This window comes from Neoarius graeffei, chromosome 19 (genome assembly GCF_027579695.1).
Source record: "Neoarius graeffei isolate fNeoGra1 chromosome 19, fNeoGra1.pri, whole genome shotgun sequence".
In the NCBI taxonomy this organism is placed as follows: domain Eukaryota; kingdom Metazoa; phylum Chordata; class Actinopteri; order Siluriformes; family Ariidae; genus Neoarius; species Neoarius graeffei.
In genome coordinates, this window is record NC_083587.1 from 7,368,781 (window position 1) to 7,388,894 (window position 20,114).

Genomic DNA, 20,114 nt, shown 5'->3' on the forward strand with positions numbered 1-20,114 from the left:
CCTCCAATGTGTGGGGTGCACCTCGGAGCAGCAACGGCAGTGCTTCCGCACGCTGCGCCTGGAGGAGGTCGGCCGGCCGTTCACGTTTGGCAAGCAACTCCGGGACGCCTGTCGGCCAACAACTGCAACACCGAGGGAATCATTGACCTGGTGGTGCTGGAACAATTCACCGCCCGACTTCCAGAAGGAAGAGCGGAGTGGGTCCAGTGCCATTGCCCGGTGTCGCTGGATCAGGCCATCGAGCTGGCGGAGGACCATTTGGCGGCTGTTCCGACGGCAGGACAGTGTGTCTCCTCCCCTCTCTTCCCTCTCTCTCTCCCCTTCTGTTTCTCGTCCTCACCCCATTCCCCCACCGTGGAGGCGGGGGCTGGCTCCACCACAGCCGACCCGCCACACCCGCGGTGCCCTACCAGTTCCTACTTCCATGTCTGTCTTCCCCCCCTCAGGTGAGTGAGCTCTGAAACACCGGTGCAGAGGGAGAGCCTGGGCCGGTATGCTTGCGCTGCGGGGAGCCGGGGGCACCTCCAGCATCAATGCTCGGCGATGGAGGTGGGCGCGGTGGTCCGGATCCCTGACACGCCAGGGACTGCCCTCGATCGGGCCAGAGCGTATCGCATACCAGTGAGTATCCAAGGGGATATGTATCAGGCTTTGGTGGACTCCGGCTGTAATCCGACCTCAATCCACCAAAGCCTGGTGCAAGATGAGGCATTGGGGAGAGCACAATTGGTGAAGGTGTTGTGTGTGCACAGGGATGTTCACAACTACCCTTTAGTGTCAGTCCACATTCTATTTCAAGGGGAGAAATTTAGAGTAAAGGCGGCGGTTAATCCTCGCCTTACCCACTCGATAATTTGGGGGACTGATTGGCCGGGATTTAGGGAATTAATGGCACATTTAGTGAGGAGTGGGGCCTGCCATAATTTAGCGGCAGGAGGTCCCGGTGTGGCATTGGCAGAAGCAGCTGTCACAGAGCTGTCTACGTCATCACCACATCAGAGTGAGGAGCAGCAGGCTTTCCCGTTAGAGCAGTCGTGAGATGAGACTCTGCGGCATGCATTTGACCAAGTGAGAGTAATCGATGGTCAAACGCTCCAGCCAAACGCCACCCCATCCTTCCCCTATTTTTCCATTATTAAGGATAGGTTATACCAAGTGACGCAGGACACTTAGACGAAGGAACCGATAACACAGCTTTTGATCCGAAAGAGCCGCCGGGAATTTATATTCCAGGCAGCTCACTTTAATCCCATGGCCAGACACTTAGGGCAGGATAAGACACTAGCCCAAATAATCTCCCGGTTCTATTGGCCAGGGATTCGTGGTGATGTCCGTAGGTGGTGTACGGCGTGCCACAAATGCCAGTTAGTAAATCCAGCGGCCATTCAAAAAGCGCCTTTGAGCCCTCTGCCATTAATTGAGACCCCGTTCGAAAGAATTGGGATGGATCTCGTCGGGCCATTAGATCGGTCAACACGAGGATATCGCTTTATTTTAGTTCTGGTGGACTATGTAACGCGATATCCAGAAGCAGTGCCTCTTCGTAATATCTCAGCACGCAGTATTGCAGACGCACTCTTCCACATCATCTCCCGAGTCGGAATCCCCAAAGAGATTCTGACTGATCAAGGCACTACGTTTATGTCATGCACACTGCGCGAACTGTATGGGTTACTGGGAATTAAGCCTATCCGCACCAGCATTTATCACCCACAAACGGATGGCTTAGTCAAACGGTTCAACCGCACCCTCAAGAACATTATTTGAAAATTTGTAAGTGAGGACGCATGCAGCTGGGATAAATGGCTCGAGCCCCTGTTATTCACAGTGCGAGAGGTCCTACAAGCCTCCACGGGGCTCTCCCCGTTCGAATGATTATACGGGCGTAAGCCACGTGACATTTTAGATGTGCTGTGAGAAAATTGGGAGGAGGGACCTTCAACAAGCAAAAATGAAATTCAATACGTTATGGACCTGCACGCCAAACTCCACACCCTCACGCACCTAACCCAGGATAATTTGCGGCAGGCCCAAGAACGTCAAGTCCGTCTGTACAACAGGGGCACATGCCTTAGGGAATTCACACCGGGAGATAAAGTATTCGTGTTGTTGCCCACGTCGAGCTCCAAATTGATCGCCAGGTGGCAAGGACCCTTTGAGGTCACACGGCAAGTCAGGGATGTTGATTATGAGGTGCAGTGAATGGACAGGGGTGGGGCGTTACAGATTTACCACCTCAATCTGTTAAAACTTTGGAACGAGGAGGTCCCCATGGCATTGGTGTCGGTGGTTCTATAGAAGGTGGAGCTGGGGCCGGAGGTTCAAAAAGTACAATTGACATCGCCCACCACTCCGGTCCCCTGTGGAGACCACCTCTCTCCGACCCAACTCACGGAGGTCGCCCAGTTGCAGACGGAATTTTCTGACGTATTCTCGCCCCTGCCCGGCCGCACCCACCTCATAGAACACCACACTGAGACGCCCCCGGGGGTGGTAGTGCACAGCCACCCTTACAGACTGCCCGAACACAAAAAAAAGGTGGTTCGGGAAGAACTCGAGGCCATGCTTGAAATGGGCATCGTTGAGGAGTCCCACAGTGACTGGAGCAGCCAGTCGGCCTTGGTTCCCAAGGCCGACGGGTCAGTCCAGTTCTGTGTGGACTATAGAAAAGTCAACACGGTGTCTAAATTCGATGCGTACCCAATGCCTCATATTGACGAGTTGCTTGATCGACTAGGCACGGCTTGTTTTTATTCGACACTGGATTTGACAAAGGGATATTGGCAGATCCCCTTGACTCCGTTATCCCAAGAGAAAATGGCCTCCACACCATTTGGCTTACACCAGTTCATCACACTTCCTTTTGGGCTGTTTGGGGCGCCCGCTACGTTCCAGCGCCTTATGGATAGGGTCCTCTGTCCCCACGCCACCTACGCGGCTGCATACTTGGACGACATCATTATTTATAGTAATGACTGGCCGCGACACCTAGAACACCTAAGGGCCGTCCTTAGGTTGCTGAGGCGAGCGGGTCTCACGGCCAACCTGAAGCAGTGTGCGATTAAGCGGGTGGAAGTATGGTATTTGGGCTTCTACTTGGGCAATGGGCAGGTGTGTCCCCAAATTAATAAGACAGCAGCGATTGCGGCCTGCCCGAGGCCCAAGACCAAAAAGGGGGTGAGACAGTTCCTGGGGCTGGCAGGCTACTATCGTAGGTTTATACCTAATTATTCGGACGTCACCAGCCCGCTGACTGATCTCACTAAAAAGGGGGAACCAGATCCGGTCCAGTGGACAGAGCAATGCCAGCGGGCTTTCTCTGAGGTAAAGGCTGCACTGTGTGGGGGCCACTGTTACACTCCCCTGACTTTTCTCTCCCCTTTGTTTTGCAGATGGATGCATCAGACAGAGGGCTGGGGGCTGTTCTGTCCCAGGAGGTGGAGGATCGTCCAGTGCTGTACATCAGCCGGAAGCTGTCGGTGCATGAGGGCCGGTACAGCACCATAGAAAAGGAGTGCCTCGCCAAGTGGGCGGTCCTCGCCCTCCGCTACTACCTACTGGGATTTCCTCTCCTGTCAAAGGGGGGGGGGGGGGGGGGGGTCAGCTGCAGGCCAGACGGCTCCCTGGCCTGAGTCGGGTGGTGGGGGTATGTGGCAGTGGGGGCGTGGTCAAGCGGCGGTCTGTGAATGGAGGGCGGAGTCAGGGAAGGTAAGTGGCAGGATCACTGCACCTGATGTGAGTTAACCTGTGTTTGTGTGTCTTCCCCAGTGACCACGCCCTATAAAAGGAGAGAGAGAGTAGAGAAAGAGTGCTCTCTCCCGACCCAAATGCATGTGTGTGCAAGAGTGAATGAGATGAAAAGCCACCTATAAAACAGAAAATAAAAAGTTTCTGAGAACTCAGTTCTGGCCTGCCGTGCTTCTGTGCTCCACCCACTTGCTCTGGTTCTACATTGGAATATCCAGACAGTCAGGTATTACAATAATCCAACTTAGAGTTAACAAAAGCATGAACTAGTTTCTCTGCATCATGTTGTGACATTATATTTCTTAACTTAGCAATATTTAAGAAGAAGAAGCTATTATTTCTCACATGCACAATTAAGCACAGTGAAAATTCATCCTCTACATTTAACCCATCTGAAGCAGTGAACACACACACAGAGCAGTGGGCAGTCATACTACAGCACCTGGGGAGCAGCTAGGGGTTCGGTACCTTGCTCAAGGGCACTTTAGCCCAAGGCCACCCCATGTGAACCTAACTGCATGTCTTTGAACTGTGGGGGAAACTGGAGCACCCGGAAGAAACCCACACAGACATGGGGAGAACATGCAAACTCCACATAGAATGCCCCCCGTCAGCCACTGGGCTTGAACCCAAAACCTTCTTGCTGTGAGGTGAGAGTGCTAACCACTACATCATTGTGCCACCCTATTTTTCTGAGATGAAAGAAAGCTACCCGGGCTAATGTTATCAATATGAGTTTCAAACCAAAGACTGGAGTCAATGATCACCCCGAGGTCTTTTACTGCTCCTCATAAAGAAACTGAAAGGCCATCCACAGTTATTATATAATCCTACAACCCCAATTCCAAAAAAGTTGGGACAAAGTACAAATTATAAATAAAAATGGAATGCAATGATGTGGAAGTTTCAAAATTCCATATTTTATTCAGAATAGAACATAGATGACATATCAAATGTTTAAACTGAGAAAATGTATCATTTAAAGAGAAAAAATAGGTGATTTTAAATTTCATGACACCACATCTCAAAAAAGTTGGGACAAGACCATGTTTACCACTGTGAGACATCCCCTTTTCTCTTTACAACAGTCTGTAAATGTCTGGGGACTGAGGAGACAAGTTGCTCAAGTTGAGGGATAGCAATGTTAACCCATTCTTGTCTAATATAGGATTCTAGTTGCTCAACTGTCTTAGGTCTTTTTTGTCATATCTTCTGTTTTATGATGTGCCAAATGTTTTCTATGGGTGAAAGATCTGGACTGCAGGCTGGCCAGTTCAGTACCCGGACCCTTCTTCTACGCAGCCATGATGCTGTAATTGATGCAGTATGTGGTTTGGCATTGTCATGTTGGAAAATGCAAGGTCTTCCCTGAAAGAGACGTCGTCTGGATGGGAGCATATGTTGCTCTAGAACCTGGATATACCTTTCAGCATTGATGGTGTCTTTCCAGATGTGTAAGCTGCCCATGCCACACGCACTAATGCAACCCCATACCATCAGAGATGCAGGCTTCTGAACTGACCGCTGATAACAACTTGAGTCGTCCTTCTCCTCTTTAGTCCGAATGACACGGCGTCCCTGATTTCCATAAAGAACTTCAAATTTTGATTCATCTGACCACAGAACAGTTTTCCACTTTGCCACAGTCCATTTTAAATGAGCCTTGGCCCAGAGAAGACGTCTGCGCTTCTGGATCATGCTTAGATACGGCTTCTTTGAACTATAGAGTTTTAGCTGGCAACGGCGGATGGCACGGTGAATTGTGTTCACAGATAATGTTCTCTGGAAATATTCCTGAGCTAATTTTGTGATTTCCATTACAGAAGCATGCCTGTATGTGATGCAGTGCCGTCTAAGGGCCCGAAGATCACGGGCACCCAGTATGGTTTTCCAGCCTTGACCCTTACGCACAGAGATTCTTCCAGATTCTCTGAATCTTTTGATATTATGCACTGTAGATGATATGTTCAAACTCTTTGCAATTTTACACTGTCGAACTCCTTTCTGATATTGCTCTACTATTTGTCGGTGCAGAATTAGGGGGATTGGTGATCCTCTTCCCATCTTTACTTCCGAGAGCCGCTGCCACTCCAAGATGCTCTTTTTATACCCAGTCATGTTAATGACCTATTGCCAGTTGACCTAATGAGTTGCAATTTGGTCCTCCAGCTGTTCCTTTTTTGTCCCTTTAACTTTTCCAGCCTCTTATTGCCCCTGTCCCAACTTTTTTGAGATGTGTTGCTGTCATGAAATTTCAAATGAGCCAATATTTGGCATGAAATTTCAAAATGTCTCACTTTCAACATTTGATATGTTGTCTATGTTCTATTGTGAATACAATATCAGTTTTTGAGATTTGTAAATTATTGCATTCCATTTTTATTTACAATTTGTACTTTGTCCCAACTTTTTTGGAATCAGGGTTGTACTTCTAGCTGCATGTGGTCCTAATACAGGTACTTCTGTCTTGTCAGAGTTAAGTGAGATGCCCTGAGACCGAGATGCTGATCTCTTCTGCTGCTCGGATCTGTCTGATCGATCCTGATGCCCTATGTCTGGGTGGAGTCTCATCACATCTCTCCTGTGGAGGACAGCCCCATAAGGACAGTTGAAAGTCACACTTGGAAGATGTTCTGGACACTTACAGTAATGCTTTTATGGCTGAGGACTACAGTTGACTTGCTAACTTTAGGACTGCAGTTGTCATGAACAGGTTTGCACTCAAGTTTTCATCAGTGAAGAGTTTATAACATCAACAAAACTGACTTCATGTTAAAACTGTTAAAATGTTATAATCATGTTGTCTGTTATCACCCAAATGAAGATGGGTTCCCTTTTGAGTCTGGTTCCTCTCAAGATTTCTTCCTCATGTCATCTGAGGGAGTTTTTCCTTGCCACTGTCACCACAGGCATGCTCATTGGGGATAGATTAGGGATACAATTAGCTCATGTTTGAAGTCATTAAAATTCTGTAAAGCTGCTTTGCGACAATGTCTATTGTTAAAAGTGCTATAAAAATAAACTTGACACATTCCTCAGTTTTATTAAGCTGGTGTCTCTCATCTGGCTTTGCAGAAACATACAACTGTGTGTCATTAGCATAATAGTGGAAACTAATACCATGCTTACAAATAATATTACCCAGAGGTAACATATAGAAAGAAAAAAGCAATGGGCCTAAGACGGAACCATGTGGAACACCAATCTTTACCTTAGTATGCAAAGGAAAATTGCCATTTACATCAACAAACCGACAGTGATCAATTAAATAAGAGCTGAGCCAGGAGAGGGGTGTTCCCTTAACTCCCACATTTTCTAATCTATCCAGGAGAATGGAACGATCAATGGTGTCAAAGGCTGCACTAAGGTCAAGCAATACAAGCAGCGAGACACAGCCCTGATCAGATGCCAACAGTAGGCCATTTACTACTTTAACCAGAGCTGTCTCTGTGCTATGATGCTGTCTAAATCCTGACTGATACATTTCATGGATGTTAATTCTATGTAAATATGAGCATAACTGCTGTGCGACAACTTTTTCTAAGATCTCAGAGATAAAGCAGAGGTTTGGTATTGGCCTATAATTGGACAGCTGACAGGGGTCAAGGTCAGGGTTTTTTTTTTAATCAAGGGTTTGATAACTGTTAGTTTAAAGGATTTGGGTACATTCCCACTGCTAAAAGAATAATTTTTTTAGAAGAGTTTTGATTGCTTCTAGTGTTCTGTTTGAAGAATAATGTAGGTAAGAGATCTAGTACACAAGTTGAAGATTTTGATGAAATAAGTGAAATTGTTTCAGACTCTCAAAGGGGAGTAAAAGATGAATCATTGCTCTGATGTGGTTATAGTGTTCTCTCCACGGATACTTATCAAATTGGCTGGCTTTAAATTGATATTTTTGCCTGATATTTTAAATTTTGTTCTTGGGGGGGGGGGGGGGAGATCATGATCATTGCTACTACATATTGAAGGTGTGCATGTGTCTGTGGTGGTCTTATTCCTAGTTCATATTGCCAAAGTATAAGGATCTAGGATTATTTTTGTTATATTCTATTAGAGTAGAGAGAAAAACACTGATCTACTGCATTAAGAGCTTGTCTATATAATTCAAGAGGCTCTCCTTCCATGCTAATTGGAATACTATCAACTTTGACACCATTTTCTAACTTTGTTTTAAGCTGCATGTGTGATTATACCAGGGTGCGATTTTTTTCTCTTGAACTATTTTCTTTTAAGCGGAGCTACATCATATAAAGTATCGCAGAATATTGACTCAAAGCTGATAAAAGTTCTGTGGAGTTTGATGGTGATCCAAACAAGTTGATAACTAGGGGAAACTTCTGATAAATCTTCATGCAGTAGTTGGTGTAAATGTAATTTTGATGCGATGGTGTGGCAAGCTGCATACAGAATATTATTGCTCAGACATATTTTGAATCAGAGGAGAGTCTGACGCTACCTCAGATGATGTGGAAGTCAGACTATATTTTCTATATTTAATACAAGTATTAGATCAAGAGTGTGACCACCATTATGGGTCAGTCCTATGACGTTCTGATTAAACCCTAATGAATCTAAAATGGACACGAACACTGTTTTCAGAGGGTCTTCAGGGTTATTGAAGTGAATATTAAAGTCGACAATAATTAATTTTTTTGTCCAAAGAAACAACCAGTTTGAGATGAAATCCGCAAATTCAGAAAGAAATTCAGAACACAGACCACAGATCTGTAAATAATTAGCTGAATTGACTGGGTAGACTTTTTTTTTTTGCTATGTATGTTAATATAAAGAACTTCAATCATATTGAAATTTTGTTCAGGTTTTTGTATGATGTCTAGGTTATCATAAATAACTATGACGCTTTGTCCACTACCAGTTAGACAAAGCTGATACATATAGCTGAGGATGAAGCATATAGCTTCATTTGAATGCAACATTCATTTGGTTTGGTCCACATTTCCGTTAAACATAGTACATTAAACTCCTGCTCCGTAATAATTCTATGAAGAATTAGTCTCATCCTACAGTACTACACTGATAATAGTGTTAGTTGAATCATTATTTATATGGTGGTAATTAATTACTACTTAACTACATAAGATCAAAAGAAAACATTAATAGTCTTGTTTAAAAATCACTAAGATTGTTTTAAAATATGTAGTCCTTTAATATGAACAATTAGGATCAAAGTACAGGACATTTTCAGCAAAAGCATGAATAAAAAAATTTAATTTGACAACTTTAAATCATGCAATGTCTCGGAATTATTGCACTTGTGGGTTTTAAATGTAACTGAATAAGTAAAACTCTTCCCACACTGTGAGCAGTGATACGGCTTCTCTCCTGTGTGAATGCGCTGGTGTATTTGGAGAGCACTCTGATGAGTAAAACTCTTCCCACACTGTAAGCAGTAATACGGCTTCTCTCCTGTGTGAATGCGCTGGTGTGTTTGGAGAGCACTCTGATGAGTAAAACTCTTCCCACACTGTGAGCAGTGATACGGCTTCTCTCCTGTGTGAATGCGCTGGTGTGTTTGGAGAGCACTCTGATGAGTAAAACTCTTCCCACACTGTGAGCAGTGATATGGTTTCTCTCCTGTGTGAATGCGCTGGTGTTGTTGGAGATCACTCTGCTGAGTAAAACTCTTCCCACACTGTGAGCAGTGAAACGGCTTCTCTCCTGTGTGAATGTGCTGGTGTCGTTGGAGATTACTCTGCTGAGTAAAACTCTTCCCACACTGTGAGCAGTGATACGGCTTCTCTCCTGTGTGAACGCGCTGGTGTGTTTGGAGAGCACCCTGTTCAGTAAAACTCTTCCCACACTGTGAGCAGTGATACGGCTTCTCTCCTGTGTGAATGCGCTGGTGTTTTCGGAGATCACTCTGACGAGTAAAACTCTTCCCACACTGTGTGCAGTGATACGGCTTCTCTCCTGTGTGAATGCGCTGGTGTTTTCGGAGATCACTCTGACGAGTAAAACTCTTCCCACACTGTGAGCAGTGAAACGGCTTCTCTCCTGTGTGAATGCGCTGGTGTAGTCGGAGAGCACTCTGATGAGTAAATCTCTTCCCACACTGTGAGCAGTGATACGGTTTCTCTCCTGTGTGAATGCGCTGGTGTTGTTGGAGATCACTCTGCTGAGTAAAACTCTTCCCACACTGTGAGCAGTGAAACGGCTTCTCTCCTGTGTGAATGTGCTGGTGTCGTTGGAGATTACTCTGCTGAGTAAAACTCTTCCCACACTGTGAGCAGTGATACGGCTTCTCTCCTGTGTGAATGCGCTGGTGTGTTTGGAGAGCACCCTGTTCAGTAAAACTCTTCCCACACTGTGAGCAGTGATACGGCTTCTCTCCTGTGTGAATGCGCTGGTGTTTTTGGAGAGCACTCTGACGAGTAAAACTCTTCCCACACTGTGAGCAGTGATACGGCTTCTCTCCTGTGTGAATGCGCTGGTGTGTTTGGAGAGCACCCTGTTCAGTAAAACTCTTCCCACACTGTGAGCAGTGATACGGCTTCTCTCCTGTGTGAATGCGCTGGTGTTTTTGGAGATCACTCTGACAAATAAAACTCTTTCCACACTGTGAGCAGTGATATGGCTTCTCTCCTGTGTGAATGTGCTGGTGTCGTTGGAGATTACTCTGCTGAGTAAAACTCTTTCCACACTGTGAGCAGTGATACGGCTTCTCTCCTGTGTGAATGCGCTGGTGTTTTTGGAGATCACTCTGACAAGTAAAACTCTTTCCACACTGCGAGCAGTGATACGGCTTCTCTCCTGTGTGAATGCGCTGGTGTTGATGGAGATGACTCTGATGAGTAAAACTCTTCCCACACTGTGAGCAGTGATAAGGCTTCTCTCCTGTGTGAATGCGCTGGTGTGTTTGGAGAGCACTCTGTTCAGTAAAACTCTTCCCACACTGTGAGCAGTCATGTGGCTTTACTCCTTTGTGACTGCACTGGTTCCATTTGAGTGCATTCTGATGACCAAAACTTTTTCCACAGTCTGAGCTGTGGTGAATTTCCTTCTCCACATCATTATGAGAAGTGTCAGAACTGAAAGTATCAGTTGATGTTGGCTGACTACTGGAGTATTTGGAGGGGATTTGAAGTTCATATTTAATCTCTCTTGATTCCTGAAGTCTCACAGACTCTTCATCGTGGCATCTCTGGATGCACTGGTCAAGGTAAATTTGAGATGCACAGGAACGAGGACATGTGGTGCAGGAAAAGACTTGCAGCAAAGTGTTCTTTACTTCTGGGGAAGTGAAAGGACAAAAGTATCAGAAATTTTACATGAAATGCAACAAGATTATATAATCTAACCACAGTAACCTAATGTAAGGGAGCATTTTTACTAAACCTCAAACTTTCAAGATTCTACATGAAGACTGAGGAGAAAAAAAAAAGTATCTTTGAGGACAAAGATACAGCAGCCTCTAGCTAGGAATACTTGTAGATTCAATAAGGTGCTGGTACAACAGCTAGGCACAGCACTGGTCATAGCCCCATGGGTCAGACTGACTAAGGGGGAGTAGTTGGTTTCTGTTTGATATAATGTTAAGTCTAGGTAATGGCAAGCCTAGCCTTATTTACATCTCGTCCAGGATTAATACGGAGACTCAGCCCGAGCATTCAAGGTTCTGAAACATACAACAATGGGCCTTATTTATCAATCTGGTTATGAATAGATAACCTTTAACCTAGAAGTATTTACACAAGGTCTTTATTTTTACATATGGATTGTCATATTTAAAATGCTTATTAATTTCAATGAAACACACAGTTAATGAAATTAAATTTTGTGGTATTTTGTGAAACCCACTTGATTCATATTAATATAAATGGTGAAAGAAAGAAAGCCAGCATCCATAAATTAAGACATAAGAATGGCCATACAGAATTGCAGGCATATAAAAAAAAGGGACACACTGCAACAGTTCAAATGGCATTCAATTCAGTCTGCAGTAGTATAGAGGTTTTGCACCATCACATGACCCCCATAGCAATGGTAACTACACCGCCATGACAGTAAGCATGCTTGTAGTGCTTCATCCAGATGAGTTAGTTGTTATTGATCAGTATGGGAAGGTTTTGCTGTGTTTTTGTATGTGCAAATTGTTCTGAATGAAACAGACATCAAATGTTTTAATTTACTAAAAGTAATTTTTCATCGGGGGAAACAAAATAGGGAGATTTCTACATAGAGATGAAAGTGGAGCAAAGGAAAAAACCCTGAGATGGGGGGGGGGGGGGGGGGGGGGGGGGGCAACATCCCCCGAAAATAACATAACATGCAAAACCCTGCATTCTAGTGCATTTTAGTACCGTATTTTTCGGACTATAAGTCGCACTTTTTTTCATGGTTCGGCTGGCAATGCGACTTATACTCCGGTGCGACGTATATATGTTTTTGTTTTGTTTTTTCACCGCGGAATAACTGGAGCTGATGCTGAGTCTGACGACAGCCACGCAGAAGAGGAAACGGCGCTTCATCTGCCGCTGGAGTTGGCAGAGTTGTTCAGAAGCGACACCGAGGATGAAGAATTCAATGGATTTGCTGATTTGGAGTGAAATCATCAGCTTGATAAACTTGATTGACCTGTGTTTTATTATTAATGATAGGCCTATAGTTATTTAAATAAGTTATGTAGTGATTTTAGGCAGTGCTTAATTTGTGAAGTGGGAGGTCCCGGAACGCAGGAGGTGGGTGGGTCCGGCGACTCAAAAAAAAAAAAGGCGGGGGATGGTTTACTATAACTTTACGCACACGCGCTTATTGTGTGTGTAAAATAATAATAATATCAGACATTATGATCTTAGAAAACGCTTTAGTGACAAACAGTTACAGACAGTAATATGTCGTGATATTATATTATAAAATATTAATTTTTATTAGTCTATATATTAAATTATATATTACATTTATCTTCTAAAATAACAGACTGTACTCATCACAACCGGTTTATTTCACCATTGGAGATCAGATCACACAAGACATGAGTTAAATTACTCATTTTAAGGATTTAAGTTGGGGATTTAAAAGCGGTTGTTGTTTTTTTTTTTCACTAGACGGTTGTTTTTACTACCGTACCTGTCTTTGGAGATGATATACCTATAGCCTACTTGATTTGATGAAATAAAATTCGACAAAAATGAAGAATGACACTCCTCGATGATGACTACAGCTTTAATAACACAGATGAAAGAGCCATGGGGCGATAATAAGCCCTACCGGTAAAAATATTCTAAAAGCAAACTGATTAATGCATCAGTAATAGGCTACTAATATTAGTTATAATAATAATATAGGCTATTAGTAATAACGATAGTGATAGTATTAAAGATAGTAGTAGATATTTAAAATAATCAGACTAGGCTACTTACAGGGCAAAGGGCGCGTTATCACTGCTCAGCTGTTCGTTTATTAAATAAACAATGCAGTCGCGCAGTAACCACGCGCCGCTTATCAGATACAATCACAGATTCTATGGATAGAATAACCCTTCAAAAAAGTGCGACTTATAGTCCGGTGCGACGTATATATGTTTTTTTCCTCTTCATAATGCATTTTTTGGCTGATGCGACTTAAACTCCGGAGCGACGTATAGTCCGGAAAATACGGTACTCATTTTCACTAAAACAAGTTAAGCCTTTTTCTTTTATGTACATTAATGATTAACATGTCAAAAATATCAAATTTCATTCCCCTAGTTAATGAGTAATTTTCAGGAGTGCGTTTAGAAAACGCGGTGATTTTCCTGGCTACACAATTAATTACTTTGAAAAAAAAAAAAATCAGACAGTTGAAGGTAAACTCAGCAAAATCCCAAAACGCTACTGTTAAAAAGTAAAGGTCTGTTAGAGTTTCTAAAGCTTTCAAGTTTCAATGTTGGGGACATTGAACCTCATTTATCATCCTTTTAGTAGAGTTGTGCGTTTGCATAAGCTAAAGTGAACTAAAAATTTCCAATTCATATTTATGTGAGTTGAAGCCAATTGTTTACATTAGTTTGTATTGTCTGTAAATTTAAACACACCAATGAATACCACATTTCTCATATAAATCAGGGGCGTAGGGTGTGTGTGTGTCACACACTGACTGGCAGCCTGAGTACATTATGTAACAAAACATAATTACCATTGCTAGTTTTAGGCAGCTTAGAAACCGTCTCTTCCATTATTGCTGTTTCTTCCACATTTTCTTGATGTTGTTCTAGAAACGGCACTAAAACTTAGCTTCCAAACCACAAAATGTAACTTTGATTTGGGGGGGGAATAAATAAATAAATGTAATAAATTGCTTACCTCTCTTCACGTCGAAAGAAGGAGGAAAATTTTGCTTGTTTTGACATGGCGAATTAACAACAAGGGAAAATACTCAATTCGCAACTGAAAAGACTGCAGCTACAGTGGCAGCTTGAACATGCTTTCTAGTGCGATTATGTTGCATTTGCACAGAATGGTGTCAGTCCTGAAGGTGCACGCGCCTAACGAGCTCCGGCATGTGCGCCGTTAACAAAGAATACCGCTACGTTCACACTGCAAGGCTTAATGCTCAATTCCGATTTTTTTGTGAAATCTGATTTTTTTGTGAGGTCGTTCACATTAACAAATATATGCGACTTGTATGTGATCCTCAGTATGAACGAAAAGCGACCTAAAAGTGTTCCACATGCGCATTGCAGGATACGACGACGTCACACGCAGTGAGCATGGCCAGTGTTTACGGAAGTAAAACCGCCCGGTTGCGGTATGACCCATCCAATCTAGCTTGAATAGCTGTATCCCCCCAAATGGAAATCAGCTCCCTAACCTCTGTGTCCTTCCATTGAGAAGATTCAGAACCTTCGCAGCCCGAAGCGTCCCTCGCATTGATGTCATGCGCAGGGGCGCAGATACGTTTTTTGAACTGGGGGGGATAAAAAACTGGGGGGGACAAAGCTGCCAGCAAACCAGCCCCAACCCCGATATGCCTGTCAAACTTGTTGTGGGTTACCATAGCAACCAAGCTCGAGCTCGCAACCTGTGCAGTCTGCGCAGCTCAACCAACCGAATATCAGTCTTTGTTTTATGTGAGTTGTTGCAACTATGTATACACTGCCGTGCACCTCAATAAATCGAATGGTAATTAGTCTTTTGATTTTTCCGTGAGGTTTGCCTTATGCAAAGAAAGACAGCATAGACGTTTTTTCCTCCCTATAAGTGGGGGGGACCGAGCGAGGTGAATTTAAATCTGGGTGGAACAAGTCCCACCCTCTATCTGCACCCGTGATTATGCGCCATGTTGTTGTAACTTTTTCTGAGAGACCCGCCGCCTACTTCAGCGCAGAATAGTGACGTTTGTGGCTTGTTGATGACGTGTAAGTCGGATGAATGCGACCTGGCGGTTCAGACTGAAGTCACATATGAAAAGAGCGGATAGGAATCGGAATTAGGACCACACATCCAAACGGCCTGGGTCGGATTTTAAAAAATCGGATCTGTGTCGTTCATATTGTCAATAAAAGATCGGATACAGGTCACATATGGGCGAAAAGATCGGATTTGAGTCACTTCAGCCTGCAGTGTGAACGTAGCCTACCTGTCTTTAATCAATGAACTATGTTTGGGCTATTTAAGGACTGCGCCCATACAAGGATGATGCGAAGTATTACGCTGCATCTAGGAACGCGAAAAATCCAAAAAATAAATTTCTCCATTCGAAAACTGGAGATTTAAGAGTTTTGTCAAATATCCGGATTTCCGGGTCATTAGCAGAAAAAATCCGGCGGAAAATCTAAAAACCCGTAATTCCGGGAAATTCCGCAACACTTTCATGACCAGGGTTGTAAATGTAAAAGGGAAAAATGGTGCACAAACATTGGGCGGAACTCTGTCGAACGGAGGTGTCAAAAATACGATCATATGCTCACTTCATTTCCACAAAGGTAAGAATTCCAAAAATAAAAAAATTAATTTCAAAACTGCAGCAAGGTGCTCATTCTTATACAGTGAAGTGAACATGAGTGTCAACACAGCAGCTTGTCATTGCCTAACCTTCACTGAGACTTTAAAAGTGCATTTACATTCAGGGGTCCTTTGGAGCACGTTGCGCGCACTTGGGACCTTGTCATTATGGGAAATGCCCGATGCTGATTTGACTGCAATCAGCATGCACATACACTCACTGGCCACTTTATTAGATACACCTGCTGTTTTATGCAGTTATCTAATCAGCTAATCCCTGGACAGCAGCGCAATGCATAAAATCATGCAGATACAAATCAAGAGCTTCAGTTAATGTTCACTTCAAACATCAGAATGGGAAAAATTATTGTGATCTTTGTCTGTCACTTTCACTGTGGCATGAGTGTTGGTGCCAGACGGACTGGTTTGAGCATTTCAGAAACTGCTGATCTCCTGGGGTTTTCACACACAGCAGTTTCTAGAGTTGACACAGAATGGTGCAAAAAGCAAAAAAACAGTGAGTGAGCGACAGTTCTGTGGGTGGAAATGCCTCGTTGATAAGAGAGATCAGAGGAAAATGGCCAGATTGGTTTGAACTGCCAGGAAGGATACAGCAACTCATAGCAACTCTTTACAACCGTGGTGAGCAGAAAAGCATCTCAGCATGCAACAGCAGAAGATCACATTGGGTTCCGCTCCTGCCAGCCAAGAACAGGAATCTTCGAATCAAGAACAAGTTCCTATTAAAGTGGCCGGTGACTGTATAAGGATGCTGTTTTCACAGAGACTTTGCAAGTATGCGGTGGTAGACAGATCTAAGTGCAGGAATAGTGTTTATTAGCAAGCATGATATTTGCAAAAATATAACACAAGCAAAACCAAAAGCTGAGTCATAAACATGGCTCGAATCATGACACTGATTTAAAAAAAAAAAACATTCAAAAGACTGCGTTCTTATATGGGTGTGCCGATTGTTCTCAAATCAGCATCAGGTGTTTCCCATAACGACTGGGGCCTGTGAGCGAGCGCGGCTGCTTGAGCGTGTGTAGGCGTGACAGTCAAGAGTTCACCTGCTGTGTGACCACAACTTTTAGTTTGTCTGTATATCGCCAAGCATCATCACCAAAACACCTATTTTTCATTGATAACCCATCGCAAAGCATTGCGAGTTGTAGTGCGACTGTAGCTTTACGCCCATGTTCATGTCACTGTACAAGAATAAGCACCTTGCTAGACTTTGTCTCTTATGCTCAACTCTCTGTATAAGATTGAGCGCCTCACTGCACTTCATATGTTTACGAGCCATTTTTCCCTTCTATGTTTTCAAATCTTTCTCATTTTTTCCCCCCGATAATGAATTACTTTTGGTAAATTAAAAAATCTGATGTCTTTTGTTTCATTCAGAATGATTTACACATCCAAAAACACAGCAAAATCTTCCCATACTGATCAATAACAACTAACTCGTCTGAATGAAGCACTACAAGCATGCCTCCTGTCATGGCGGTGTAGTTACCATTGCTATGGGGGTCATGTGATGGTGCAAAGCCTCTACAGGAATTTCCTTACTGTATTATGCAAAGAATGCCACGGTGTGGTTTGTAGTAATAAAGCAACCACTTACTACTTGTCCCTGAATATGTTGAAATTTTCGAGCTGAAAGAGTTTAAGGAGTTAAAAATAAACATAATTAAAGATTCTTTCTGTATGGCATGACATGACTTGTGGAATTATTGAATTTAATACTAATGTTATTGCTTATTAAATTGGTTGATAATATAAATACTGTATCACGTGCTCCTGAAATAAAGCAAATGTGTTTGAATTGATTTGTATAATGCTTGATGGGTTTGACGGACAACTGCATTAGCCAATTAACAACTTTACTTGGTTCAGGCATGCTGCATGTGCGTGTTCAACTAACTTCTATCCAGCCAGCTGGTTATATTGCACTGAAGATATTATAAAATGGGTTTTTTTGTCCCTCCCTCCTGTGTGTTTCTGTAATATGGGGAGGTCTGAAAGCATTGTCCTATATTGTGTTTGTTGTGATAGGGCATGTGTTTATTTACCCTGATTTTCTCCCTAATTTAGCCATGGCCAATTCCCACCCATCAGGCTACTCTTCCGTATCACACAACAACCCCCAACCAGGGAGGGCTAAGGCTACCATGTGCTTCCTCCGAGGCAAGTAACACCAGTTGACCGCATCTTTTACTCATACAATGTCAGTGGGTGGCGTAACACACTCCGAGGAAAGCCCAATCCACTCACTTCCATATGAATGTGCATGAGCTCACAGACACCCGTGACTCACTGGTGTAATTAACAGAGGAGAGAGAGAGCGCGCATGTCACCCCTCCCTCCCAGAGAGCCTAGCCAATTTTTCTCTCTTGAGCTCCCGACCACAGATGACTGTGGCATTATCAGGATTAGAATGTGGCAATCTCCCGAAAATAGGGAAGATGATGGGGAGGATATTTTTCTGCTGCGCCACTCAGGATCCACAGGGCATGCATTTTACGCTACTTCTGGTTAAATTGTGCATGATGAATAAAAATACAGCAGTATTTTGTGGTTTACTATATATTCAGTTTCAAACAAGTAACCCTAGAAATGGGTTATGATTTTCAAAGTCATTAAAACATTTTAAAAAAATCAATTAGTTTATGCAACAATCCTTTTTTCTTGCTTTGAAAAAAAGGTTTCCCCTGTGTTCGCTTGGTGCCCACTATCATCATGACCTTTTTGTTCCATTTGAGTTTTGTGAATTTTGGTTAAAGGCAGAACATGATCCTCATCAGGAAATGGCTCGAAACACAAATACAATCAACTGTATTTCAGAATAACCAGCACTGAGTTTATTCAGTATGTTGAATGGAAGATGTTTGGTTATTTTTCTTCTGTCATCAGTATTAAGTTGTACTCATGAGAAATGTCAATTAATTAGCACTCTTGTGGAGAAAAGCCAGACTTTACAAAGGATTCACAATAGCAAGAGATGTAGTGGGCTGACTTCACGTGTCTCAGAGGAAGCCGACAGACTTCACCCTCTCTGGTTGGTCATTGTCATATGATAGACAAGTCCTACCTGGTTGGTAGAACTGGCCAAAATGAGTTCTCTGGGGGAGTGCTCTGGTTATTGTAGACTCCATTGTACAACAGTATTCATCCCAGAAACAATATTAGGCTAAGAAACGGGTCACTAGATGATGCAGAAAATAACCTCTATAATCTCTTAGACTATAGTAACACCTTTCTGTCTGGTTGTTCCTGAAGGTGCAGGACTGAGTTCTTTGGTGCCCTCCTCTTCATACCACACCAAGAGCTCCTGTCCTGGGTTAATGGGTCGACAGCAACGATACAGAATTCCCCCTCGATACTGAAATGCCACAAGATTCTGTTCTTTATTATTATGGGCACAATTCACATACCTAAAAGAATGAGGCAAGATTCCAGAAAAGGTAAAAATCAGATCAGCGTTACAAACTTAGAGAAAGCATGGCAGAGATACCAATGACAGCAAGAAGATAAAGTTCTTCCAACAAATTATGAGCTGTAAAATCAAATCACTAAAAAGATCCAACAACTGGTGTATTTCTCACCTCATCCAATTCACATGCATCTCTCTTTTGGTGTCAATGTATTTTTCACACTGCATACTCCTGTATATCTGTAGAAAAATACCACATTTACATTTTCTTCACTAAATCAATCAATCAATCTCTTTAAATGAGGGATACAGAAATGAGAACGATGGCTCGTGCCAATATTACATTAAGGCTCATGAAGGTTGAATTAAAAGGTTCTTGACTGTATCTTTAGATTCACAAAACAGCTGACAAGCTCTGAGATGAATTTAGTAACTACAGGAAAATGCAGGCAAGGCTTTATCAGAATTTAGGCAAAGGAAAGGTTTCTCATAAAAGGCTTTACATCTGACATGGCAAAGCTGCGCTGTGAATCAGACCTCTCTGATAAATATCTGCCCATTGTGTTTTGGTCTCTAAACAGACAGCTTAAAAAAAAAAAAAAACCACACAACTATAAAGTCAGTTCTGCCACTAAATTGGTTTTATAGAAAATATTTTGGATTTGTACAAGTAATTGTTATTTGCCATAAATGTTCAGTAGGTAATGTCGGTTTAGTTCAGTATTGCAGTGTTAATTTTGAATTTAAAGAATTTTAAATTGAGACTTCATCTTGTACTGAAAATTGTAGTTTCATTTTAGTCTTTTTATTTTATTTATTAATTTTTTTTGTTTCGTTTTCATCAAGATTTAAGAAGTGGAACTCAATTTTCATTTTAGTCTAATTCTAGTCAAAGTTTTAGTCATAATTTTCTCACACAGTTGCATGGTACTTGTAAAATGTTTTAAGAGGGGCTGTTGCAGGAGTGGTATTGTGGGATGACCCCCCCA

At 42.9% G+C, this 20,114-nt stretch overlaps 1 protein-coding gene across 12 annotated transcripts in view; it reads right to left on the minus strand.

Moving 5' to 3' along the window:
- Positions 1-8,893: 8,893 nt before the first annotated feature.
- Positions 8,894-20,114, minus strand: part of LOC132867678 (zinc finger protein 271-like) — a 170,991-nt gene continuing 159,770 nt past the window's right edge. For all 12 annotated transcript variants that reach the window (XM_060900676.1, XM_060900677.1, XM_060900675.1 and 9 more), the window contains 3 exons: positions 19,298-19,365; positions 18,948-19,126; positions 8,894-11,001 (listed from right to left, as the gene is read on the minus strand). In XM_060900676.1, the coding sequence (XP_060756659.1) occupies positions 8,978-11,001; positions 18,948-19,126; positions 19,298-19,365 (2,271 nt within the window). In that variant the 3' untranslated portion in view covers positions 8,894-8,977. The remainder of the gene's footprint in view (positions 11,002-18,947; positions 19,127-19,297; positions 19,366-20,114) is intronic.